The 27,354-nt window shown below is 53.4% G+C and overlaps 1 protein-coding gene across 17 annotated transcripts; it reads left to right on the top strand.

Moving 5' to 3' along the window:
- The first annotated feature begins 101 nt into the window (after positions 1–101).
- On the top strand, positions 102–26,289 carry FLCN (folliculin). 17 transcript variants are annotated; one of them, XM_045375287.2, is made up of 15 exons: positions 102–350; positions 646–849; positions 4,123–4,236; positions 5,143–5,233; positions 8,768–9,040; positions 10,630–10,776; positions 13,107–13,328; positions 14,602–14,762; positions 15,962–16,053; positions 18,295–18,485; positions 21,309–21,422; positions 21,977–22,100; positions 23,168–23,299; positions 23,394–23,499; positions 24,650–26,289. In XM_045375287.2, exons 5-15 carry the CDS (start codon positions 8,792–8,794, stop codon positions 24,849–24,851), a joined length of 1,740 nt encoding a protein of 579 aa, XP_045231222.2. In that variant the 5' UTR covers positions 102–350; positions 646–849; positions 4,123–4,236; positions 5,143–5,233; positions 8,768–8,791; the 3' UTR covers positions 24,852–26,289. The 17 variants fall into 17 exon arrangements, 13 of the variants coding, with proteins under 13 accessions (XP_045231222.2, XP_015293197.3, XP_005583067.3 ...); XM_015437711.3 differs by having other exon boundaries at positions 102–380; XR_012425315.1 differs by lacking the exon at positions 646–849 and having other exon boundaries at positions 102–380; positions 21,977–22,273.
- Positions 26,290–27,354: the final 1,065 nt, after the last annotated feature.

Raw genomic sequence — 27,354 nt, 5'->3', positions numbered from 1 at the left:
TGGGCTTGCGGGAGCTGGCGAGGCTCGGCTCTCCTCGCGGTGGAGGACGCGCTCGGACGGCGCCTGCACCCCCACCGCAGGGCTGGGTGGTGTTACGGCCCAGAGAGTCACGCGCCAGGGTCTCGGCGGGGATGTGGGGCCGCGAGTGAGTGTGGTAACTCTTGGTTCTGCCAGCTCCCCGAGAGCCCGAACCGGGGCTTGAGAGCCTCGCCACCCCGGCTGACGTTCCGGCCGTGGGCTCGGGGGCTCTGTGTGTGATCCCGCCTGTCTGGGACCCGCAGCGACCACCTACCCAGCGCAGTCAGGGGCGGGGCTGAGACCCGGAGCGGGACCCCGGCTGCCGAGTCCAGGTGTCCCGCGGGCCTCGATTCGGGGAGCAGGTCGGCGGGGGTCTGAGGGTTTGGCGGAGGGGCATGTCCGAGTTTGCGTTGGTCCCAGGTGGACCAGTAATGGGGGAGGGTTTAGGGCCAGAGTCCAGGGCGTCGCCGAGACCCTGAGATTTGAAGATAGGTTGGGGGCACGCCCATTAACCAAGTTTCTGGGGATGAGGACTGTGACCTGGGTTCAAACCCCGGGTTAGGGTCGTTGATTTAGTCTCATTTGATCTTGCCATGAAACGGGACTGTTTCCTTTTCCTTCTCCCAGGTTTTGTCTTCGTTCTGGAGGAGAGGGTGTGTGATTTCCTCTTCTCTCAGTTTGGCGTTCAGGAGGGTCCTCTGATAAGCTAATAGGGTAGCACCGTGTCCTCCAGGGAGGGTGGAAGACCGCGCTTCTCTCCAGTGGAGAGTACTGTCAGATGCGTCCTTGTCACCTGGAAAGAATGGATTGGCTTGTGGATTGACGTCCAAGGTGTGGTTAGCAGCAGTCTCTTCAAATGGGGACGCAGGGCAAGGAGGAACTTGCTGGAAGTAGGTTCTGGCTCTCCAGGCTTTGGCCACAACCAGTTTAGTGCCAGATTATCACCGTGGTCATCAAGTAATTGAGTAATAGTGGCAGGTGACACTGTTTGCCCTTCTAGTGTCCTATGTCAGGGAGCTCTGTGAATGGAAATCCAGGGAAACGGTGGAAATAGAGCCACAGTGAGAGTGGGTCTGAGCTGGCAGTCATCCCCTGCAGAACTTTTCACCCTGGGCTTGTTGGGATCCCAGCTGCTGACTTAATGAGGCTCCCCAGTGGGAGACTAGTTTTAGAAGCTGTGTGTCCACTGCTGGTTAAGATCCGTTATAGTGCCTTGTTTATCTACAGTGCCCTTACTTAGTGGCCTCTAATTCTCCGCGGTGCTATGAGAAGAGCATAGGAAGTAGGGGTGAAATGGGCCAGGGTCAGGGCGCACCACGGGTGGTGGTGAGGTCACTGTCCAGGTCTGGGACTCAGCTATTGTGGGAGGAGGACATGGACAGACACTCTACCACATCAGGGAATTTGAATACTGTCTTTGGGTGTGATGATGAAGAGACTGTCACCCAGGGGATTTCGGCTTCCCCTGTGGGTTCTGGAAAGCTTGCTGGAAACAGACTCGTGAGACATATTCAAATCAGTTTGTTTTCTTAAGCAAACACCTCCTAGAGATTGGGATTGACCAGTGAGTAAAGAATGACCTCACGCTGCCCAGAATTCTGATTCCATGTGTAATGCAAATCTTGAGAGGCGTCTGTTTCTCAGCTCTTGGGTGGTATTCAGAGAGGTCTAGTAACATTTGGTGTCACCTGGCTGGTGAGGGTAGGCCCCAGTGACCGCAAAGCTAAATGTTCTCTAGGGCATCTCCCTCTCTTTCAGGGGCTGCCTGGGTCTCTGGCGTGCGTGATCCATGGAGTCAGAGTCGGAGCTCTTGTCTGACAAGTGCTTTTTTCTTTTTCTTTTTTTTTTTTTGAGACAGAATCTCACTCTGTCACGCAGGCTGGAGTGCGGTGGTGCGATCTCGGCTCACTGCCACCTCTGCTTCCAAGTTCAAGCGATTCTCCTGCCTCAGCCTCCTGAGTAACTGGCACTATAGGCATGCGCCACAAGGCCTGGCTAATTTTTATATTTTGTATTTTGTATTTTTTGAAATGGAGTTTTGCTCTTGTTGCCCAGGCTGGAGTGCAGTGGTGCGATCTTGGCTCACTACAACCTCCGTCTCCCAGGTTCAAGCAGTTCTCCTACCTCAGCCTCCCAAGTAGCTGGGATTACAGGCACCCACCACCATGCCTGGCAAATTTCTGTATTTCTAGTAGAGATGGGGTTTCAGCATGTTGGCCAGGCTGGTCTCGAACTCCTGACCTCATGGTCTGCCTGCCTTGGCCTCCCAAAATGCTGGGTTTACAAGCATGAGCCGCCGCACCCGGCAATTTTTGTATTTTTAGTAGATACAGGGTTTCACCATGTTGACCTGGCTGGTCACGAACTCCTGACCTCAGGTGATCCCCCCATTGGCCTCCCAAAGTGCTTGGATTACAGGCTTAAACCACCGAGCCTAGCGAGTGCTTTTCATTAAAAGGAAAAACGAATAAGAGTAGCCTATGTTTTGACCTGACATGGTGGCTCACGCCTGTAATCCCAGCACTTTGGGAGGCTGAGGCGGGAGAATTACCTGAGGTCAGGAGTTCAAGACCAGCCTGGCCAACATGGCGAAACCCCATCTCTACTAAAAATACAAAAATTGGCTGGGCCTGGTGGCGCGTGGCTCTAATTCCAGCTACTCGGGAAGCTGAGGCAGGAGAATCGCTTGAACCTGGGAGGCGTAGGTGGCAGTGATCCGAGATTACAGCACTGTACTGTAGCCTAGGCAACAGAATGAGACCCTGCCACAAAAATAAAAAATAAAAAAGAATAGCCCATGTTGGTGCTGAATGCTGGGAAGTGGCTTGTCAACATTGCCTCTGGTTTCCCTCTCCTGCTTGAGAAGGAAACTGCCAGGCCTATGGCCTGAAAGGTAAGTTGGTGTGATATAGATGCTGCCAGAGCACACCCTTATAACCAAGAGTAAGAAAGATGGGGACTTGGCTGGGTGCAATGGCTCACGCCTATAATCCTAGCACTTAGGAAGGCCAAGGTGGGTGGATCACCTGAAGTCGGGAGTTTGAGACCAGCCTGGCCAACATGGTGAAACCCTGTCTCTACTAAAATACAAAATTAGCTAGGCATGGTGGCAGGCACCTGTAATCCCAGCTACTCGGGAGGCTGAGACAGGAGAATCACTTAAACCCAGGAGGCAGAGGTTGCAGTGAGCTGAGATCGCGCCATTGCACTCCAGCCTGGGCGATAAGAGTGAAACTTGGTCTTAAAAAAGGGAAAAAAAAGAAAGATGGGGACTTGCTCAGTCATCCAGGCTGGAGTGATAAAGTCACGGCTCACTGCAGCCTTGACCTCCCAGGCTCAAGTGACCCTCCCAACTTAGTCCCCCAAGTAGCTTGGACTAGAGGCATGCCCGGCTAATTTTTTTTTTTTGAGATGGAGTCTCGCTCTGTCGCCCAGGCTGGAGTGCAGTGGCATGATCTTGGCTCACTGCAAGCTCTGCCTCCCGGATTCACGCCACTCTCCTGCCTCAACCTCCCGAGTGGCTGGGACTACAGGTGCCTGCCACCATGCCTGGATGATTTTGTTTTGTATTTTTAGTAGAGACGGGGTTTCACTGTGTTAGCCAGGATGGTCTTGATCTCCTGACCTCGTGATCCGCCTGCCTGGGCCTCTCAAAGTGCTGGGATTACAGGCGTGAGCCACCGCGCCCGGCCCGGCTAATTTTTAAAAAATTTTTTTTGCAGAGACAGGGTCTCACTTTGTTTCCCAGGCTGATCTCGAACTCATGGGCTGAAGCAATCCTCCTGCCTTGGCCTCCCAAAGTATTGGGATTACAAGCATGAGCCACTGAGCTGGCCTCAAGACCCTATCTCTGAAAAAATAAATACAGAGATCCTTGATCAAATACTGGGTTAGAGTGCTTCAGAGGTGCAAGAGTCATCTAAAATATCAGCTCCTGCTCAGAAGATGAGAGGCCTGCTAAGCCATTCAGAACCCTGGGGAGTGTCTACATCCTCATCGGAGATATACTTACTTGAGACTGGCTGTAAACTACTCCCATTATTTTTCATGCTACGAAGGCCTCTAATCTTAGAATTAGCTCTTTTTTTTTTTTCTCTTACCTAGAAAACGCCAGGTCTTCAAGGATGTCTGCCGCCACCATGCCTGACCCATTTGGCTGCAGCCTCGTGTGTGCTGGTCTGGTGTGGACGGTGGAAGTGTGATTCTGCTGAATGTCAGGTTAGTGTGGGTGCTCTGCAGGTGGGCTGAGACTTGGCCCAGGCTTGCTGTCCTGTGCATGTCTTGCTAGAAGGAACCTTGTTTCTCTTCCCTGATGCCTCTCAGAGGAAGGCGTGGCCTCCTTTTTCGGGATTTAATGCCTTTACCTTTCCTTTGGGTCCTGCTACCCCTTATTCCATCAGTGGTTGCCCCATCTCCTCTTGAGCAGTAGATTGTTAAGCCACTCACCATAGTGAGCCCTGTGGGCCCTTTATTGAAACTCCGTCTGTTTGGTTCCTGTGCCACTAGACTCGGGCTCCGGCCTACCCCACAGCTGTGGCTCCTGAACCTCTGCCGCCTCTAGATTCTGTCCCTTTCTTGGCAACAGCTCTCATCTTTCCGAGGGCAACTTCTCAGTCCTCTCATTTAACACGTGAATTTGGTGCCTCCTGTGTGTCAGGAAGGCACTTTGGAGGCGCAGTTCTGCGATGAGGAGCACTACGACTCAAAGCAGGGCCGGGGAGGATGGAGGGGTAGAGGGGAACTCTTCTGGTGGGCTGGCAGGGGGTCCTCTGAGCAGGGGACCTGCAAGTGGAGGCCGAGTGGTGAGGAGTGAGCCAGGTGAAGGTGTGTGGAGCATTCCTGACCTTTGTCCCCAGCCCTGCCCTCTCCTGTCCTGCAGCCTGCATCTTTGCTGAGTCCTCAGGGCCTTCCAGCTAGAAGTTCTGCTGTCTGTTAAATGCTGTACGTCTCCTCTCCCGCTGCCTGCCTGCCTCCCTCTCAGAGTGCACCTACAGAGCACCAGCCCTGTGTTCCCTGCCGGCCATACTCAGGGTCTCTATCTCTGACTCCCACACCTGCCTCACTGCCAGCCCAGCTAAGGTTCTCTTCAAATGTCTGTTTTCTGTCTGCCTCTGCCGTTCCCAGTGTGACCACTCGTGCTCAGCTGTATCTCAGGGAGGAGGACAGGTGCTGGAGCAGCTCGTGCCAGCTGAGCAGCCAACTGCAGAAACGTCAGGTGGGTGGCAGCATTCATGGGCACGCTGGAGAAACAGTTCCAGGCATGGGCCACTGGCAGGGAGGCTGATGGCGGCCCCCCCGCCCCCCACACTGTGCACATTCTGACTTCGCTTCTTCCTAGAGTTAGCAGTTTTGGCAGGCCATGTCTTGTTTGTGTCCACAGCCTGCCTGTCAGGAGTGAAGACAGAACATCTGACTTTTGGATCCGTAATGGGGGTGGGGGCTCCCCAGAAGAGAAGAGGCTTTGAGTCCTGGCCAGTGTCCACTACTCAGTCAAACATTCAGAAACTTACATGATTCTTCATCATCCCAAGCAAGTCTGACTGACCAATGGGGCTTTCTGTGAAGGCAGAAATATTCTGTGACCTGGGCTGTTCAGAGGGGTGACATGAGTTGCGTGTGCCTAGCAAACACTCAGGACATGGCCAGTGAGACAGAAGGGCTGAACTTTTGTCCTATTAATGTATTTATTTATTTTATTTTATTTATTTATTTTTTTTGAGATGGAGTCTCGCTGTCGCCCAGGCTGGAGTGCAGTTGCACAGTCTTGTCTCACTGCAACCTTCACCCCCTGGGTTCAAGCAATTCACCTGCCTCAGCCTCTTGAGTAGCTGGGACTACAGGTGTGCGCCACCATGCCTGGCTAATTTTTTTGTACTTTTAGTAGAAATGGGGTTTTGCCATGTTGGCCAGGCTGGTCTCGAACTCCTGACCTCAAGTGATCTGCCCACCTCGGCCTCCCAAAGTGTGGGATTACAGGCATGAACAACCACACCCGGCCTTTTATTTAATATTTTTGAGATGAAGTCTCATTCACTCTGTTGCCCAGACTGGAGTGTAGTAGTACAATCTCAGCTCACTGCAACCTCCACCTCCCAGGTTCAAGCGATTCTCCTGCCTTGGCCTCCCGAGTAGTTGGGACTACAAGCGTGCGCCTCCACTCCAGGCTACATTTTTTTTTTTTTTTTGAGACGGAGTCTCGCTCTGTCATAAAGCCTGGAGTGCAGTGATGTGATCTTGGCTCACTGCAACCTCCACCTCCCAGGTTCAAGCAATTCTCCTCCCTCAGCCTCCCAAGTAGCTGGGTTTATAGGTGCCTGCCAACACGCCCAGCTAAGTTTTTTGTTTTAATTTGTTTTGTTTTTGTTGTTTTGGAGGTTGTTTTTGAGACCGAGTCTCAGTTTGTTGCCCAGGCTCCAGTTCAGTGATGCGATCTCGGCTCACTGCAACCTTGCCTCCTGGGTTCAAGTGACTCTCATGCCTCAGCCTCCTGAGTAGCTGGGACTACCAGTGCACACCACCACGCCTGGCTAATTTTTGTATTCTTAGTAGAGACAGGGTTTCACCGCTTCGGCCAGGCTGGTCTCAAACTCCTGACCTCAAGTGATCCACCCACCTTGGCCTCCCAAAGTGCTGGGATTACAGGCGTGAGCCACTGTGCCGGCCTCTCCTAGCTAATTTACATTTTAAATTTAAGTTGTCACACATGGCTGTGGCCACCATATGGACAGTGTGGGTCTGGCTGCATGTGTCAGGCTGTGTCACATGTTAGGCTGTTGGCTGTGGCTGTCCCCACTGTGCACCTTTGCTTCTGCGGTCTCGTTTCCCGAACTTCTCTGCCTGTCAGAACCCCATGACACACCCCCATTGTAAAGCCTTCTCTGGCTTTCCTGCATCCGTTAGGAAGGTATATGGATGCCGCCGCGGCCAGCCCTCTGCAGTGTGTGCGTGGTGTCCCTCAGACTTTGTGCCTGTAGCTGCCCTTGGCCTTTGCATGGCTCCGCCAGCATCCCAGCCATACTGTGGCCAAGCTTGGGGCTTCCCTTGACTCCATGTCCGCACCAGGTGTCCCATTGCTGGCTCTGCCACAGAAACTCTCCAAAGGGCTCTTTCTACCCACTCCTGTGAGCTTTTTCTCCACCGGAAACTGTGTTAAGGTCACCTTTGACCTCATCATTGTTCTGCAGGTTACCATTCCCCCTTTTTAAAAGATTGTGGTGAAATAATACATGACCTAAAATGCGCCATTTGAACCACCGTTGGGCGTGCAGTGCCGTGGCATGAAGTATGTTCACAGTGCTGTGCAGCCATCGCCACCTTCCATCTCTAGAACTGTGCCCTGCTCTTCCCTCTCCGCCCCTGGCAGCCACCATTCCGCTCTCTGTCTCTGTGGCTTTGAGGGCTCTAGGTACCTCATATTTAAGTGGAATCCTACAGTGTTTATCTGTTTGTGACCGATGTAGATCACTTGGCGTAATGTCCTCCAGGTTCAGCCGTGCCATAGCTGTGGCAGGGTTTCCTTCCTTTTTAAGGCCATGTGACATTCCAGTCCCACCTTGCTAAAGTAGTTTGTTCACCTGGTCACTGGGGTGACCCTGGAGCTCCCTTCTGGCCTCACTGCCTGAGCTTGGTCACCTTGGCTAGCTGTCCTCCCTTCTCCACCTCTGAGCCTGCAAGGGCTGTACTCCACAGAGGTCCCATGTGCCATCCCTGACCGCAGCGCTTGGCTCTGCTGCAGTGGCCCGTCCCCGTGAAGGCTTCGCAGGCACTCACTGAGCCTCCTTTCCTCCCCTGCTCACTCCTCCTCTGCACTCTGCACCCCCACCCGCACTGTGCCGCTTCACCATCTGCCACCCTGGCCCGGGCCACTGTCCCTTCCTGTTCAGATCAGTCAGCAGGGTGCCTCAGCCTGTTCCCCACCTCCACCCTGGCCCCCGCCATCTTTTCTGCACATGGGCATGACTGAACATTTTCAAGTGAAATTCACATTCTCTCATGTCTCATCAGAACCCCCAAAGCCTCCCCAGTCTCTGATAACATATCCAGGGTCTTTTGGTGGCCTGGAGGAGCTGTAAGATCTGCTTCCTAAAGCCTCCACCCTGTCTGCTGCTCCTCTCCAAACACCGGACCCTACACGCCCCTCCGGCAGTACAGCACCCACCCTGCCCTTCATCTCTTGCTTGGCCCGTAAGCCAGTCCTTCCAGGCTCCTCTGGTCATTCCCCACGCGGGCCTCTCGCAGGAAGCAGTTTTCCTGTGCCCGCCCCCCACCCCCTGCAGGAGGTAAGCTGCGGAGGGAAGCGTTGTGTCACCTAGTGCCTCGCCTCACACAGAGCAGGTGCCCAGCAGATATGTATTGGGTGGAGGACCCTCTCCCCGTGGCCTTTTATCTGTTTGTTCCCACGGGGTTTGCCATGTTTGGCTGCAGTTCATTCACTCGAGGACATTCCTTCCCTGTGCCATTGGCTTTTCGACTCTGGCTCTGTCACAACTCCAGCTGTGCTATCACTGGTCCACATCGTCCCCTCCCCTGTTTCCTGTGACTCCGGTGGGAAGATCCTGTCTCTGTTCCTCTCCTCTCGCCTGCATCCAGTGCAGCACTGGGGCACAGCAAGGGGATGGGGAACTGGCGGGTGGCCTCTCCTGGGCAGGCAACCATGGCACCCAGGTGCTCCCTGTGCTCCAGAGGGGCTGGGGAGGTTTCATGGGGTGAATAGGCATTGGTGAGCTGACATGTCCCCTGTCCTCCGCAGGCCTCTCGCAGTCTCCAAGGCACCATGAATGCCATCGTGGCTCTCTGCCACTTCTGTGAGCTCCACGGCCCCCGCACTCTCTTCTGCACGGAGGTCCTGCACGCCCCACTTCCCCAAGGGGCTGGGAATGAGGACAGTCCTGGCCAGGGCGAGCAGGCGGAGGAAGAGGAAGGCGGCATTCAGATGAGCAGTCGGATGCGTGCACACAGCCCCGCAGAGGGGGCCAGCGTTGAGTCCAGCAGCCCAGGGCCCAAAAAGTCAGACATGTGCGAGGCAAGTGTCTTTGGGGTCTTCGTTTTGCGATCCCTGCAGTAGGTGTGGGATGGACGGGAGGACCTGAGAGCAGTGGATGGAGCCTCCCAGGGTGACACAGACTGCTTCTCAGGGGCCCTTCAGTTCCTTCTGCTTGTCCTGACTGTAGCTTTTGTTTGTTTGTTTGTTTTTGAGACAGAGTTTTGCTCTTGTTGCCCACGCTGGAGTGCCATGGTATGATCATGGCTCACTGCAACCTCCGCCTCCCAGGTTCAAGCGATTCTCCTGCCTCAACCTCCTGAGTACTGGGATTACACGTGGCTGCCACCACGCCCGGCTAATTTTGTGTTTTTAGTAGAGATGGGGTTTCACCATATGGGCAGGCTGGTCTTGAACTCCTGACCTCAGGTGATCCACTTGCCTTGGCCTCCCAAAGTGCTGGGATTACAGGCGTGAACCATCTTGCCCCGCCTGTGTTAACTTCTTTAACCCACTCTGCCTCCCTGCCATGGCCTTCATGTTTGTATTCACACACTCCAGCCTGTCCTGGAGGCAGGTCCCCAAAGACCCCTGTTCCCAGCGGAGTTTCCTGCTCCCAGCGGAGTTTCCTGCTCCCAGGACCCCCAGTGTTCTCGGCGGGTCACTCCATCAGCTCTCGATCTCTTGGGAATGAGTGTGAGTTTTCCCCCGTGGGCCACTTGTTTGTGTGGAAGACCTGGGTCAGGGCCCGAAATCAGGGCTGAGTGTCGGACCTGTCACTGCAGTGCAAACAGGAACCCAAGCTTGTTCTTTTGGTTCCGCTGCAGAAGCAGAGGACGTGTGAGAGCTGCGTCCATTGCTGGAAACGCCTGTGAGGAATGGGGGGTGGGGAGCACCTCAGACCGGGGAAGGAGGGCACTGCCAGGCCGCTGGGGCGTCCTTGAGCTGGTGTTGGGGTTGCCCTTGGAGGAATCCTGTGACATTGTGGGGAGGGGCTTGCCTGATGCACTGCCACGCAGTCTTGGGGTCGGGGCAGCTCCAGGGCGTACAGCCTCAGCACCGGAGTGACGGTGGCTGCAGCGGGGCAGCGAGGCAGTGGGGCTGCCGGGGTGAGCTGCCACACCAACATCCTGGAGCTTGGTGCCCGGCCTGTTCTTTATTAGGCCTCTCGCCTGTGCTGAGGCCCCTTCCAGGTGTTATTTCAGAGCCAATGACAGAGGCTGGGGGGCAGTGGGTAATGCTACCACCACAGAGCCCCTCACCCTCCGGCCAGCTGCTTCTCACCTCAGCCTCAGTTTTGTCTTCTGTAGAATGGGGCTTCTCACAGACGTTATCTCAGAGGGTGGCACTTGGGATTGAATGAGATGGAGCATGCAGGGCCCTTTTCATGTTGTCTGCTTCGTAAGCGCTCAGCAAGTATCTGTTGGGAACAGCCTCTGGCAATCTCTGTGATCTCTGTGTTCTGTTTTCCTCTTTAGGAAACATTTAAATCTTCAGATAAGTATAAATCTGGAAGCCAATTATTTTTATACAAAAATAGCTTGAGTTTTCCAAGCTCAGATTTGCATAAACCTAAGAGTTTGTTGCCCTGCTTTCCAACTAACAGATTTACTTTTCCTTTTCATGGACAGGGCTGCCGGTCACTTGCTGCAGGGCACCCGGGGTATATCAGCCATGATAAAGAGACCTCCATTAAATACGTCAGCCACCAGCACCCCAGCCACCCCCAGCTCTTCAGCATCGTCCGCCAGGCCTGTGTCCGGAGCCTGAGCTGTGAGGTGAGCCTCGCGATCACAGAACCTGTCTCTGTGGGAGCCCACATGCTCCCAGGTGCTCTGGATGGGCTCGGAGTCAGCACTGCACAGGGAGGCAGGCACTGGGCCTCTCTAAGGGCAGACCCGCAGATCAGCACAGCACAGGGTACAGGATGCCTCCGTTGTCCAAAATTGCAGAAGAAGTCATGTTGGACTTGCCGAGCATTTTCTGAATGGGTGCTAGCTTTTGCACTTTAAGCACCAAACTTTTATTATTTGTCCTTTTATTATTAGTGTTTTCTTTTTTCCTTCTTTTGTGGCAGGGTCTCGCCCTGTCGTCCAGGCTGGAGTGCAGTGGCGCCGTCATGGTTCACTGCAACCTCAAACTCCTGGGCTCAAGCGATCCTCCAGCCTCAGCCTCCCAGGTGGCTGGGACCACTGGTGTGTGCCACCATGCTCAGCTGGGGATTTTTTGTTGTTTCTGTTAAGACAGAGTCTCACTCTGTCGCCCAGGCTGGAGTGCAGTGGTGCAATCTCACTGCAACCTCCACTCCAGGTTCAAGCGCTTCTTCTGCCTCAGCCTCCTGAATAGCTGGGACTACAGGCGTGCGCCACCATGCCCGGCTAATTTTTTGTATTTTTAGTAGAGACGAGGTTTCACCGTATTGGCCAAGCTGGTCTCGAACTCCTGACCTTGTGATTCGCCTGCCTCGGCCTCCCAAAATGCTGGGATTACAGATGGGAGCCACTGTGCCCAGCCTTTTAAAAATTTTTTTGTAGAGATGAGGTCTCACTATGTTGCCCAGTTTGGTCTCAAACTCAAGCAATCCTCTGGCTCATCCTCCCAAAGCACTGGGATTACAGGTGTGAGCCGCCACGCCCAGCCCTGTGTGTCCATTCTTGATGGATGTATTCCTAAGATAGGAAGCATTTTTGGTTAGGTGGTTCATTGCATCAACATCACCTTTTTTTTATTATCTCAGTCCTCATTCCAAGTCTCAGTGATGGTCCCCTGCTGCTCTCAGCCTGCTGAGGTGTGGATGATTTGTTCCTAAATTACGTCGCTGCTGCTGTTGCTCTTGACCCTTAGCTCTTAGGTCTTTGTCTGTTACAAAGAATTCGTCGGCCGGGTGTGGTGGCTCACTCCTGTAACCTCAGCACTTTGGGAGGCCGAGGCGGGCAGATCACAAGGTCAGGAGATCAAGACCATCCTGGCTAACATGGTGAAACCCCGTCTCTACTAAAAATACAAAAAATCAGCTGGGCATGGTGGCAGGCACCTGTAGTCCCAGCTACTCTGAAGACTGAGGCAGGAGAATGGTGTGAACCCAGGACGTGGAGCTTGCAGTGAGCCGAGATTGCGCCACTGCACTGCAGCCTGGGCAACAGAGCGAAATTCCATCTCAAAAAAAAAAAAGAATTCGTCGTTCAGTTACTAAACTTCCTTGTTATCAGTTTCCACCCAGTCAGACACACCGAGCTCCCTTGCTGTTCTCATTCAGTGTGGCTGTGTGCCTGCCCTCAGCTGTCTTCTCCTTTTAATTTGCTACCTCTGGTCTGCTAGCAGGCAGCTCAGCATGTCTTAGAATTGTGTGTTAAGGAAGAGTAAGTATGTTGTGAGGAGGGACCGAAGTCCTCTTAGAAGAAGAAAGTATGTGGGGCCGGGCGTGGTGGCCCACTCCTGTAATCCCAGTACTTTGGGAGGCTGAGGTGGGCAGATCACCTGAGGTCAGGAGTTCAAGACCAGCCTGGCCAACATGGTGAAACCCCCTGTCTCATAAAAATACAAAAAAATTAGCCAGGCGTGGTGGCACACACTTGGAATCTCAGCTACTCTTGAAGCTGAGGCAGGAGAATTACTTGAACCCAGGAGACGGAGGTTGCAATGGGCCGAGATCACGCCACTGCACTCCAGCCTGGGCGACAAGCGAGACTCCATACTGCCTCCCTCCCCCCCAAAAAAAAGAATAAAATGTGCAGATTTCAGTGCAGGGAGAGTGCAGTGGCTGCTTTGACCTGCTGGTTCTTCTGCATGCTCCGGGTGAGTAAGCTGGTACATTTGAGTCTGGGAGAGGTGTGACATATGCATGGGAGTTATTTATGGCTCAAGGTGGAAAAAAAGCAGTGAACCTTGTTGCTGGCCCTTGCAGTCCACGATGACAAGTGGCGTTGGCAGCCTGACCACAGGAGCAGAAGAGGACAGTCTTTAGCTCTCATGGTCCCCACCGTGCCACTCTCCCCTGTTCTTAACGCTGGCTGATTTGTGCCAGCTGACTGAAAAGTCTGAAGAAGAGGCTTTGATTTGGTACAACTAAGTGAGGAAAGGGCTATCTGAGTCGCTGGTGTCCCTCCAGGTCTGCCCTGGCCGCGAAGGCCCCATCTTCTTCGGAGATGAGCAGCACGGCTTTGTGTTCAGCCACACCTTCTTCATCAAGGACAGCCTGGCCAGGGGCTTCCAGCGCTGGTACAGCATCATCACCATCATGATGGACCGGATCTACCTCATCAACTCCTGGCCCTTCCTGCTGGGGAAGGTCCGGGGAATCATCGATGAGCTCCAGGGCAAGGCGCTCAAGGTGAATGCAGAGGCGAGATGCCAGGGTGGCAGGGGCCCCTGCACTGCAGGAGTCGCTCTGTGCTGAGGTTAAAGCCTGGAGCCCGGGTGGCGTCTTCCTCTCTGCTTGCAGCCGCTGCACTGTGTGAATTGTAGTCTCTCGGCTTCAGGGCTGGAGGTCGTGGTGAGGAGCCTCCCAGGCCATCCTGCCTGCTTTACTGGTCTCTCCTGCCCCCGCTGTCCTGGTTCTAGCTGAGCTCTGGTTTCTTTGCTGCAGTCAGACCTCTGGTATCTTTGTTTCCTCTGGCCTTTGTCTCAGGGATGTCTATTAATCCCATTGAGTTGCACCACCGAACGTAGGCTCGGTGGAGCTGTGGAGCTGCGGCTCAGGCCAGGCCAGGTCATGCTCTGGTAACAAACAGCCTCTGGATCTCAGCACCTTCAAGCCACAGGGCCTGTTTCTTGCTCATGCTGTGTGCTTTCCAGGAGAGCGGGGCTCTGCTTCCTGTGATTGTCCTGGCAGGCAGAGTGGTAGCTGTATGAAAATGTCGCCCCTAGGCTGGGTGCGGTGGCTTATGCCTGTAATCCCAGCACTTTGGGAGGCTGAGGTGGGCAGATCACCTGAGGTCGGGAGTTTGAGACCAGCTTGACCAACATGGAGAAACCCCTCTCTTCTAAAAATACAAAATTAGCCGGGCATGGTGGCACATGCCTGTAATCCCAGCTACTTGGGAGGCTGAGGCAGGAGAAACGCTTGAACCCGAGAGGTGGAGGTTGCAGTGAGCTGAGATCGCACCACTGCACTCCAGCCTGGGTGACAGAGTGAGACTCCATCTCAAAAAAAAAAAAAGAAAGAAAAAGAAAAAATGTTGCTCCTTCTGCCCTCCAGAAGCATGGACGGTGCTAGGAGCCTTGTTTCTCTCAGCTTGTTGGCCAGAGCCAGTCACGTGTGCGTTAGCCAAATAGTGTACCCAGAAGGGGAGGCGGAGACAGGTGGGGAGCAGCGCAGATGGCCACTCACGAGAATCCCCCCGGGTGCCTTGGGTCGCTCATTAGGAAGGGGACAGGAGAAGCTCAACTGATTCCTGTGCTCAGGTGGCTCCTGATCTAGCCGGGGGCGGAGCTATGCTGTTGGGAACGATTGGACTGGTGGCACCGTGTGTGCTCTGCACGGAGAGAGTGCAGTGGGACTGAGCCTCCAGGAGTCAGGTCCTGGAGGTGGCTGTGAATGAATGGGGGTCTGGGCTGCCGGCAGCTTTGGCTAAAAGAGGCCGTCCCTTCCCTTTGCATTTCAGGTGTTTGAGGCAGAGCAGTTTGGATGCCCACAGCGTGCTCAGAGGATGAACACAGCCTTCACGCCATTCCTACACCAGAGGAACGGCAATGCCGCCCGCTCGCTGACATCGCTGACAAGTGATGACAACTTGTGGGCGTGCCTGCACACCTCCTTTGCCTGGTAACGGGCGCCTCCGCTTTTGGCATATCCGTTAGTGTAGAGCAGTCACGATACATTGGTTGGCTTGTATCTGTTCTGCCACAGATTTGGGAGAACAGTGCTTAGCCAAGTTTTCTTGCTGCCTCTGCGAGGAGCGCTGGCCTGTGGGCACTTGTCAGTGAGCACAGATCTGGGCCGAGAGTCCTTGTTCTCTGGGCCTCTTCCCCTGAGTGTGCAGAAAAGTTAGTGAGGTTGGCCAGGCGCGGTGGCTCAAGCCTGTAATCCCAGCACTTTGGGAGGCTGAGGTGGGCGGATCACGAGGTCAGGAGATCGAGACCATCCTGGCTAACACGGTGAAACCCCGTCTCTACTAAAAAATACAAAAAACTAGCCGGGCGAGGTGGCGGGCGCATGTAATCCCAGCTACTCGGGAGGCTGAGGCAGGAGAATGGTCTAAACCCGGGAGGCAGAGCTTGCAGTGAGCTGAGATCCGGCCACTGCACCCCAGCCTGGGCGACAGAGCAAGACTCTGTCTCAAAAAAAAAAAAAAAAAAAGAAAAGTTACTGAGGTGGAACTCGCTTCTTCTTGGGTTCAAGTTATTCTCCTGCCTCAGCTCCCAAGTAGGTGGGACTACAGGCGACTGCCACCACATCCAGCCAATTTTTCTATTTTTGGTAGAGACAGGGTTTCACCATGTTGGCCAGGCTGGTTGCAAACTCCTGATCTCATGTGATCCACCCGCCTCAGCCTTCCAGAGTGCTGAGATTACAGGCGTGAGCCACCGCGCCCGGCCCATTTTTTGTTTTTTAAAGCAAATCTGAGTTGTATCGTTCCAGCCATAAATATGATCATAATACCGTGATCATGTCCAACAAAATGGACAGACTCCTGAGTGTTCTCCAGGCTGCAGGCCCTTGTGCAGTTTCCCTTTTGTCTCACAAGTGACTGCGCTGGCATCGGAGCAGCACCCCAAGTCTCTCTGGTTTAGAACAGCTCCCCCTTGCATCCCCTCCTGTCCAGGTTCCTCCCATCTGTCTTTTGAAGGACCTTAGTCATTGGCTTATGGAACTGCCTGCATGCGGGATCTGGCTGCTTGTGCCCTGGTGGTGTTCTTTTATACCCATGTTTTCCTTAAACTGGTAGGATCAGGGGCTGGGTGAGCATCAGGTTTGCTTTGTTCTTTGGCAAGAAGGCTCATAGCTGGCGCTGTGTTCTCCAGGCTCCTGAAGGCGTGTGGCAGCCGGCTGACCGAGAAGCTCCTGGAAGGTGCTCCGACCGAGGACACCTTGGTCCAGATGGAGAAGCTCGCTGGTGAGGCGGGGTGCTGTTGCCGGGGCCTTGGCCCAGATGGCCGTGGGGCGGTACCAGCTCTCTGCTCTCCTGGCAGGAAGAGCTGAGGGAGGGAAATGCGGCTCTGAATCAGCCCAGGAGGAGCCTTCGGGGAGCTCACCCTCTGATCTCGGTGTGATGGTTGTGATTTCCTGTCTCATTTGCCTTGACCGCTGTGTGAAAGAATCTGTTCCCCAGCTAGGTGGGGAAAATTCACAGGTGGGCTGTCCCTAGAGAGAACTGGCTGATTGAAGGCTTCTCGTCCCGATTTTGTGATAGCCAAGTGCTTGGCCTGGTTGGACCCAAGTTTTCCATCAAGGGCAGTGGTTCCCTGACCTCCCAGGTGCCTGGGCTTCCCCAGATTCCTGATCTGGGGCTCTGGGTCCTGTGTCTGGGGATCCTGGCACTGTGTCGCCAGCCCAGAAGCACTGGGCCAGTCTTGGCCAAGCTTTCCATCAGGGATGATTTGATCTTGGTGCAACAGATCTGTGGTTACGACCATTGTTGCACACCGTGAGTCATTAATAATGCTTCCCATGCTTCTGCTTGCAAATGACCGGCCTTCCAAACAGCTGGAGCTATTTCGAGGTGTTTCTGCAGGCAAGTGCAGGCGTGCCCTCAAATAAGCTTTGCCAGTGGACTCTTAGCAAGAGTGGAACCCGGTCAGGAAAGACAAAGCCTGGGAATCCACTCCCATGCCCTGTGGGTTGGCTGGCCCTGGAGCCATTTATTATAGTGCCAGTCATGTTTCTAGGCAGGTACAGATGGCAAGGGCAGTGTCTTGGTGAGCTTTTTAGCACAAAGAGCTGGGTCTGTCGAAGCCTTTGTGAGAGCTGGAAACGCAGGTGTGCTGGGCATGCGAAGTGTGGGGTTTCGGGCTCAGGGCCTCAGACAGACCTGGCTTCGCATCCTGGCTCTGCTTCTCACGTGCACCCTTCCCTTTGGGTCTCGTGATATGAAATGGAGATGTCGTCATTTGTGAGGGCTCCATGAAGATTCATTGAAATGGCAAATACTCATTTCTTCATCTGCGAAATGGAGATAATAGTGCTGACGTCAGAACAGCTGAGAGGACTAAATGAAATGATGTTGGATGCAGCCATAAAGAAGAGTGAAGTCGGGCACTGGTGCATGCCTGGAATCCCAGCACTTGGGAGACCGAGACAGGCGGATTGCTTGAACTCAGGAGTTTGAGACCAGCCTGAGCAACATAGGGAGGTCCAGCCTCCACAAAAAATATGAAAAGTAGCTGGGCGTGGTGGCACATGCCTGTAGTCCCAGCTACTTGGAGGGCTTCATTGGGAGGATCATTTGATCCCAGAAGATTGAGGCTGCAGTGAGCCGCGATCGTGCCACTGCATTCCAGCCTGGGCAACAGAGCCAGACCGTGTCTCAAATAAAGAAGATGGGAATAATAGACACTGGGGACTCCAGAAGGAGGGAGGGAGGGAGGTAGGGAGGGGAGCAAGGGCTGAAATACTTTCTATCGGATACTATCTGGGCATATTACTTCCTGTGGTTCACTGTCTGGGTGACAGGATTCATAGAAGCCCAAACTTTAGCACCACGCAGCATACCCTTGTAACAGCCGCGCACGTACGCCCTCAATCTAAAATAAAAGTGGATTGGGAGGCCGAGGCAGGCGGATCATGAGGTCAGGAGTTCGAGACCAGCCTGGCAGATATGGTGAAATCCTGTCTCTACTAAAAATACAAAAATTAGCTAGGTGTGGTGGCAAGCGCCTATAGTCCCAGCTACTCAGGAGGCTGAGGCAGAAGAATCACTTGAACCCGGGAGGCAGAGGTCGCAGTGAGCCGAGATGGTGCCATTGCATTCCAGCCTGGGCGACAGAGCAAGATTCTGTCTCAAAAAAAAAAAGTGGAAAAAAAAGAAACAATGTGTAGATCCTCAAGAACTGTGGCCGACTGGGTGTGCTCCGTAGACACACTGTTGGCGTTTTTCTCACTGGTTTGAGTTTTCTCACCAGCAAAGAACAGCTGACGGTCTTTCCGTAGGTGCTTCTAAGAGAGATGTGTGGTGCCCTGGGCTAAGTAGACAGCAACTGAGCCCTCCCTCCCACCCCAGGGCTCCCAGAGCAGCAGGGAGCATGGGATCTGGCCGCAGCCAGGAATCTACACTGACTGGCTCAGCCCACCATGTGCCTTGGGCTGAAGTCAGGGGACAAGACTGTATTTGTAACTGTCCGTGTTGTCTGTCTTGCAGATTTAGAAGAGGAATCAGAAAGCTGGGACAACTCTGAGGCTGAAGAGGAAGAGAAAGCCCCTGTGTTAACGGAGGGTGTAGAAGGGCGGGAGCTGACCCAGGGCCCAGCAGAGTCCTCCTCTCTCTCAGGCTGTGGGAGCTGGCAGCCCCGGAAGCTGCCAGTCTTCAAGTCCCTCCGGCACATGAGGCAGGTAGGCAGCAGGGGCAAAGCACATCAGGAACTCGGGAGGAGAGCCCAGCCGTTCCTGCCCACACGCCTTGCCTCTGGACCCTGCATCTTCAAAACCCTGCAGGAAGTGACTGACAGCCTCCTCGGTGGGTGGCTGGGGGCACGGGGTGTCGGGGGTATTAGCCCTAGGATCAGTGCTCACCTTTCAATGATGACCTAAGTATCTTCAAAGAAAAGCCCACATAGTTGGCATCCCATGGTCCTCTAATCCTCTAAGAACCTCCTAAAGGCATTGAACAGCACCATAATTGGTTTGGATGCAGCCTGGACCCTGCCCATTGAAAGTCATGGTCATTCTTGGCTGGGTGCGGTGGCTCACACTTGTAATCCCAGCACTTTGTGAGGCCGAGGGGGGCGGATCACGAGGTCAGGAGATCGAGACCAGCCTGGCCAACATAGTGAAACCCCATCTCTACTAAAATATAAAAATTAGCTGGCCATGGTGGTGTGCACCTGTAGTCCCAGCTACTCGGGAGGCTGAGGCAGGAGAATCACTTGAACCTGGGAGGCAAAGGTTGCAGTGAGCCGAGATTGCGCCACTGTACTCCAGCCTGAGTGACGGAGTGAGATTCCATCTCAAAAAAAAAAAAAAAAGAGAGAACCTGCATACAAACCATAGTAGTAAACAGCAGCCAAACCATGGAATATGATTAATTAGAAGAAATAGGCAGTGTGTGTTTAGGGTGATGTATGTACATGTGTGCCTGCCAGACATGACAGAATCTAACAGCGTTGCCTCCGGGTATAGCGAGTCAGATGCCGGGAGAGAGGGGTGCGGGTTGCTGGATTACAAGGGCAGGCTGCCTTCTTACAAGATTCTCCTGTGTGTGTTTTTCCAATGAGCACTGATTCATCAGAAGAGAGTTACTTGTTTTGGAAAATGGAGTGAGACTGATTTCATGGCAGATGTCCTTGGGGCTTCTGGATGAAAACACTCATTCCATCAAAATCCTGCATTCGGCTGAAACCTTCCTTGTCCATTGCTTATGTCGATGAAGGTTGGAAGGGCTCTGGAATTCCTCTGGAGGTGGGACTGCGTTGAGGCTGTTGGGGTTTGGTGAAACGTGGTATTGTGGTCTCTCTCTTACACTGTGTTTCAAAGCTGTGTTTGTCTTCTTAGAAGCCATGAGACAGCAGGCTGGACTTTCCTAAGGTGTCAGTGTCACAGAAGTTAATAATGGGGTGTGGGGAGAGGCTGTTCTAGGTTAAAGAGTAAGGACAGGCCGGGTGTGGTGGCTCACGCCTGTAATCCCAGCACTTTGTGAGGCTGAGGTGGGCGGATCATGAGGTCAGGAGGTCGAGACTATCCTGGCTAACACGGTGAAACCCCATCTATACTAAAAATACAAAAATTTAGCCGGGCGTGGTGGCAGGCGCCTGTAGTCCCAGCTACTCTGAAGACTGAGGCAGAAGAGTGGCGTAAACCCGGGAGGTGGAGCTTGCAGTGAGCTGAGATCGCACCACTGCACTCCAGCCTAGGTGACAGAGCAAGACTCCATCTCAAAAAAATAGAAAGAAAAAGGGGCTGGGCGCGGTGGCTCACTCCTGTAATCCCAGCACTTTGGGAGGCCGAGGCAGGCGGATCACAAGGTCAGGAGATGGAGACCATCCTGGCTAACAAGGTGAAACCCTGTCTCTACTAAAAATACGAAAACAAAATTAGCTGGGCGTGGTGGCGGGCGCCTGTAGTCCCAGCTACTCAGGAGGCTGAGGCCAGAGAATGACGTGAACCCAGGAGGCAGAGCTTGCAGTGAGCCGAGATTGCACCACTGCACTCCAGCCTGGGCGACAGAGCGAGACTCCGTCTCAAAAAAAAGAAAGAAAAAGAAGGAAGGAAGGAAGGAGAGAGAAAGAGCAGGGAGGAAGGAAAGAAAGGAAAAGAAAAGGAAGGAAAGAGAAAGAAAGAAAAAGGACATGGCAACGAAAAGCAATCATGGTCCTGTAGTAGCTCCTGGATCCAAAGAACAGCAGCCGTCAAGCAGGCAGGTGCCCCGGGCTTGAGCACGCGGCTGGATATCAGGTGCATCCGTCCGGGCCCTCCTGGCTGCAGTCATGGTCTCAGCTGTGGAGATGCCCTTGTTCTCCTGGGTGCTGCCATGTCGAGGGCCCTATAGCTTGCTTTCAAATGGTTCAGCAGAAAGTGTCTGTAGAGAGAAGGTGAATATTGCAGAAGGTTAACATTTTTTTGCTGCAAATTTTTAAAAACAAAATTGGGAGAAAGATCTTGGAGCCAGAGCTTTGAAATCGAGTTTCAATGCAAACCTGGAGCTTCTGTCTCTGCCCCTTTAACCCTGGGCTGGGCATCCTGGGCTGGGGATCCTGGCACTGTGTCACCAGCCTGGAAGCACTGGGCCAGTCTTGGCCAAGCTTTCCATCAGGGATGATTTGATCTTGGTGCTACAGGTCTGTGGTTATGACCATTGTTCCACACCGTGAGTCATTAATAATGCTTCCCATGCTTCTGCTTGCAAATGACCGGCCTTCCAAACAGCTGGAGCTATTTCGAGGTGTTTCTGCAGGCAAGTGCAGGCGTGCCCTCAAATAAGCTTTGCCAGTGGACTCTTAGCAAGAGTGGAACCTGGTCAGGAAAGACAAAGCCTGGGAATCCACCCCCATGCCCTGTGGGTTGGCTGGCTCTGCCTCCCTGAGAAGATGAGTGGCTTTTTCCTGAGCCCTGTCTTTGCTCTACAAAGTTTTATGAACACGCAAATAAATAACTTAATGGGAAGGGAGAGAAAAACCATTTCTGCTAGTCACGCCGAAAGCCCTGCACTCTCTTGTTTAGGTCCTGGGTGCCCCATCTTTCCGCATGCTGGCCTGGCACGTTCTCATGGGGAACCAGGTGATCTGGAAAAGTGGAGACGTGGACCTCGTCCAGTCAGCTTTTGAAGTGCTTCGGGTGAGAACGTCTTTTCCTTAGGTGTGCGGTGCAGGGCAGTACTGGCCTGGTGCCTGGTGTCGGGTGGGGATGCTAAGCTGCACCGACCGTCCAGCGCAGAACCGCGTGCACCACGCCGTCTCCACCTGGAGCACAGTGGGCGTGGAGACCCGGGTCTGGCCTGATGATGTTTAAATCATCAGAAGGATGAGTGTGCCTAGGCCTGAGAGAGAACAAAAATGCATATGACACAGTCTTGGAAAAAGCTTCTTTGTGGGATGTGGTAAGAGACAAACATCTGTGCAGGCAAAGATTAATATAAGAGTTAACACCACAGAGCCAGGGGCGGTGCAAGCTGGTGTGTGACTGGCGGTCCAGACAAGAGTTAGGGACCTGGTGGTGGAGGACCACCCCCCTCCGCCCTCTAGTGGGCTGAGAGTCTGGGGACTCCTCTGGCAGGAGGGAGGGCTTGGACTGGGCTGCAGGAGGCGTGTGGGGTTTGGGTAATGGAGCATGGACAGCTGGGGCTGAGGGCTTCCTCACATCCTTGGTCTGAGTCCTGTTGTCCTCCTCAGACTATGCTGCCCGTGGGCTGCGTCCGCATCATCCCGTACAGCAGCCAGTACGAGGAGGCCTATCGGTGCAACTTCCTGGGGCTCAGCCCACACGTGCAGATCCCCCCCCACGTGCTCTCCTCAGGTGCGTGCCACCATGGGCTGTGGGGCCATGCCCTGCGCTGAGGGTCCCCATGCCTCAGGCCCAGAGTGGAACCAGATCTCTGTCATGGGTTGTGGAGAGGAGGCCTCATTGCAGGGCCAGCTTCCCCCATGGCTCTGGGCCTCCGTGTTCTGTCTTCACACAGGCAGCAGTGGGTGAGTGGACCTGATGGGAAGGGTGGCTGGCAGGGACTGTCGTCAGTGGGCTGCAGGTCACCATCCTGGGGTGGGAGGATGTGTCCCTGGCTGGAGGATCCTGGTTGTCCTGGTGAGTGGGTGCCCATGAGACAGAGGCCTGCTGAACGCTGGGCGTGAGCCGCCTGCTTCTGTGGGCCCCACCGTCCTCTCCTTACTCTTCTACTGTTCCCCTGTCCAGCCTTCTGCTCTCTTCCAGCCTTTTTCCTCCTCTATGTGCCCGAAGTCTTCCCGGCCTTCACTGGTGCGGTCAGGGCTCAGCAAACCCCTGGTCTTTTGGTTTGGGGATATCCAGGGGGCAGCCCCCAGGGGCTCGTCAGTGACTTCCTCCAGCACAGCTGTGCGCAGCAGCTGCTGACTCACGCGTGGTCTGAGTGGAGCTGCCCTGAGCCCCCGATCAGCACCCAGGCTGGGTCCTGACTCCCTGCAAGACAGTGTCTTTTTTCTGGGTAGCATTAGAAACACAGGCTCTGGTTTCAAACAGACTTGAAATTCTTACCACTACCAGCAGGTTATTTAACATCTCCAGGCCTGTTTCCCCATCTGTAGAATAGGGTCATGGTGAGACCACCCTCGTAGGGCTGCCTAGTAAGAGGTAAATTGATGTATATAAAGTACTTTGTGATTATTGTAATATAATAAATTATTAGTTTAACTGAGGCAAACGTTAACCCTTAACTATACACAAATAACCTGAAAGGTTTTTAATACCAAAATGTTGATCTGGGCCAGCCTTTTCACCGGCAGCCTTTCCCACCGACCTGAGATGAGCCGAGTGGGGCCTGTGGTGGGCGAGCGCAGGGGAGGTGAGGAGCACGGGGGAGGTGAGGAGCCACGGACCTTGTGTTGTTACAGAGTTTGCCGTCATCGTGGAGGTCCATGCAGCCGCACGTTCCACCCTCCACCCTGTGGGGTGTGAGGATGACCAGTCTCTCAGCAAGTACGAGTTTGTGGTGACCAGCGGGAGCCCTGTAGCTGCAGACCGAGGTGGGTGCCCCCAGGCAGAGTGTCCTTTTTGTGAGAAGATGCTCCCGCCCCGCGCTGACGCCTGCCCTTGCTCTGCCCCTGCCCTTCTTCCCAGTCGGCCCCACCATCCTGAATAAGATTGAAGCGGCTCTGACCAACCAAAACCTGTCTGTGGATGTGGTGGACCAGTGCCTCGTGTGCCTCAAGGAGGAGTGGATGAAGTAAGCGACAGTGTGGGCGAGGCCCCTTTGCTTGTGACCCTGGAGAAAACCTGGAGCTGTTTCCAAAAGAGGAGCTGGGCCATGGCCACTGAGGGAGGAGCTGAGAGAAGAGGTTGGGGGCGGGGTTCCAACTCCAGGTCTGCCCGTCACTTCACGGTGGCCTCGGGAAGGTGGCCTCGGGAAGTGGTCGTCATCTCTGCCCCTGGCTCCTGCATGGGGAGGTGGGGGTGGCGCCTGCCTCAGAGAACGGTTGAGTCTTGGGCAAGGGCTCTGAGCTCACAGGAGGGTTCGTAATGGAAGCTGTCATCTGCTGTGCAATTAACTTCAAAACCTGAAAGCCCAGTAACCCATGCCCCGCTGGTTTTTTTTTTTGTTTGTTTGTTTTTGTTTTTTTGTTTTTGAGTCAGAGCTTTACTCTTATTGCCCAGGCTGGAGTGCACTGGCATGATCTTGGCTCACCACAATCTCTGCCTCCCGGGTTCAAGCGATCAAGTGATTCTCCTGCCTCAGCCTCCTGAGTAGCTGGGATTACAGGCATCCACCACCATGCCTGGCTAATTTTTGTATTTTTAGTAGAGACAGGGTTTCAGCATGTTGACCAGGCTGGTCTCGAACTCCTGACTTTGTGATCCACCCACCTTGGCCTCCCAAAGTGCTGGGATTACAGGTGTGAGCCACTGCACCTGGCCCCACCGCTTCTTTTTTTTTTTTTTTAAAGCAAATTTATTTCCTCCTGCCTCGATTCTTGGTAATTTTTTTGGTCAAATTTATTAATCAAACATTGTCTTGATTTAAAATCAGGCAGTGAAGCTTAGGAGCAACCAGTGTCTTCCGTGAGGTTAAGGAAGGTTTTTCTTTCTTTCTTGGCATCTTGACAACAGCTTGAGGGAGGGTGTGGGAAGCGCACAGGCCCCATACCCGACAGAGGGCCGAGGGCCGAGCCCAGCCCCGACAGCTTCCCTTCCTTGCTGGGACATAGCTCCTTTCAGCAGTTCAGGAGCCGAGCCCACTGCCCCGAGCATGTGGATTCCAGCTCTGCCTGCACAGCTCCTGCTGGTGCCACAGCCGCGTCGCCCCCGCTGGGCCCCCGTGACCAGGGCTTGGGGGATTGGGCTGTGGCGTCTGAGTGTTTTGTTTTCGTTCTCTTCAGCAAAGTGAAGGTGCTTTTTAAGTTCACCAAGGTGGACAGTCGACCCAAAGAGGACACACAGAAGCTGCTGAGCATCCTGGGTGCGTCCGAGGAGGACAACGTCAAGCTGCTGAAGTTCTGGATGACTGGCCTGAGCAAGACCTACAAGTCACACCTCATGTCCACGGTCCGCAGCCCCACGGCTTCGGAGTCTCGGAACTGACCCGCCCCACACACCTGCCCGAAGACGGGGATGGCTGTCCACAGACTCCTCCAGCCCCGCGAGAGGAACTGTCCCTTGAGTTTCTGAACTGCTGGGAGGAGCTGTGTCCTGGTAAGGAAGGGAAACCGTCCGGGCTTGGCTCGGCTCTCTGTCAGGTTTGGGGCCTGTGTGCTTCCCACACCCTCCCTCAAGCCGTTGGAATCGCTGAAGATGGCAGTGAAAGGCGGAGGGATGGTGGACTCTGTGTTCAAACCCCTTGGAGAGACGCTTAGGAGGATAGCTTGTCTCTCAGGCCCCTTGTGGACTTAGATCTCAAAACCTGTTGGAGAAACAGGTCCAACTCGGCATGCAGTCGCAATGACATATCCTCTCCCGAGGTTAACATTCAAGCGTTTCTATTTTGAAATTCAGCAAGAGTTTCTGGGCCTCATGTTTGAGTGTACATTTTGCTGCGTTGTGAATATTCAACACATTGCCAGCTCTTGGTCACTGAGTGATTGAGTTAGGGCTCCGCGAGAGACTTTGGGGAGTGAAGTGGACCTGTTCCGCATCTTCTGGTCCTCTGAACTGTGTGTTCTGAAGCCATGGGCTCATCTTCTGGGGTGTTCCCCTGCAGGTACTGGTGAAGGTAACCTGGGGCTTAACAATGGAGCCCCTGATGGTTTATTTTGCTCAACATAGGTTGCTGAGGGTCAGAGCAAGCATCTGACTTGTGCAGTCCCCTGGATATGGGGAGGCCCACCATGCTTTTATTCTGTATCTCTTTTGTCTTTATTGTGGCTTTCAACATTTACATTTGGCTACCAATAACTATTTTCAGAGGGTGGTGATTGAAAACAGTTTCATCATCCCACTGTACTTTTTTGTTTTTGAGACGGAGTTTCACTCTTATTGCCCAGACTGGAGTGCAATGGCGCAATCTTGGCTCACAGCAACCTCTGCCTCCTGGGTTCAAGCGATTCTCCTGCCTCTGCCTACAGAGTAGCTGGGACTACAGGTGCCCACCACCACGCCCAGCTAATTTTTATATTTTTAGTAGAGACAGGGTTTCCCCATGTTGGCCGGGCTGGTCTCAAACTCCTGACCTCAAGTGATCCACCCACCTCAGCCTCCCAAAGTGCTGGGATTACAGGTGTGAGCCCCTGTGCCTGGCCCTTTTTTTTTTTTTTTTTTTTAAGAGATGGTATCTTGCTGTATCATCCAGGCTGGTCTTGAACTCCTGAGTTCAAGCAGTCCTGCTTTAACCTACAGCTACAGGTACCCCAACTATACATTTTTAATGAGGATTCATGGCTCAGAGGGATTTTCTGGTGGTTTTGCTGATTTGTTTCTAGTTTTTTGTGTTTAATTTATACTTAACATGAAGACCAAGTTTATATAACTAGGTATCTGTATAACACAACAACATTGGAACACAATAAAGATGTATTTTTGTAAATTGTTGACTACATGGTTTATTGGTTTGATGCCTAATATTTATTTATTTATTTGTGCTCAGGCACAGGAAATACTATGGTTAAAAAATACCAGTGAGTGGACCGGGCACAATGGCTCACACCTGTAATCCCAGCACTTTGGGAGGCCGAGGCAGGCGGATCACAAGGTCAGGAAGTTTAGACCATTCTGGCTAATACGGTGAAACCCTGTCTCTACTAAAAATACAAAAAATTAGCTGGGCATGGTGGTGGGTGCCTGTTATCCCAGCTACTCAGGAAGCTGAGGCAGGAGAATCACTTGAACCCAGGAAGCAGAAGTTGCAGTGAGCCAAGATTGCACCACTGCACTCCAGCCTAGGCGACAGAGCAAGACTCCGTCTCAAAAAACAGAACAAAACAAAATACCAGTCAGTGGCCAATTCACATGTTTAAGCTGCTGTAATGATCATAGACAATCTTTTCCAAGTTAGTCGTTAGAGTTGGTGTTGGAGAAAAGCAAACACTCATTTATCCCAAGGACCTCTGTTGAGCATCCATGCCTATGCGCTTGGCATTTTGTTCAGCTTTAGGAAATAGCTCATCCCTTAATAATGATATTTAAAGATATGTCCATCTGAGAGGAAGATGGCTGGAATCACCCTGGGTGACCATGACAATCCCTAAGACTGCAGGGCTCCCTGTGGTTTAGTCATCTACCCGAGTGGGAGGGGACCCCCTGGCCTGTGTGGGTCAAGGGAAAACTAAGGGAGAGATGACCACCCACTGTCCTCCCCAACTTCGGGTACAGATTCCTCTTGTTTCTCATGTGCATGGCATTCCTGGGAACGCGGTTCTGTGCTCAGTCTTTGCCAGTTGTCTGCCGGTCTAGTGGCTGAATCCACTTGGCAAGTAGGAGCCCAGTGTAAGTTAGCTCTGCATTCATGTCAGGGGCGTGTATGACCTGGATTCTCCATGTCTAATAAAGCTCGCTGGCGAGGGGGCAGGCAGGGCCCTACGCCGAATGGTATTTCTAGGCAGCTGTGGGCTTTTTCTCCCCACAAGCATGCAGTTCTTGAAGATTTTTCCTA

The sequence above is a fragment of the Macaca fascicularis genome, chromosome 16, assembly GCF_037993035.2.
Source record: "Macaca fascicularis isolate 582-1 chromosome 16, T2T-MFA8v1.1".
Lineage (NCBI taxonomy): Eukaryota > Metazoa > Chordata > Mammalia > Primates > Cercopithecidae > Macaca > Macaca fascicularis.
This window is presented reverse-complemented; position numbering and strand designations above follow the sequence as displayed.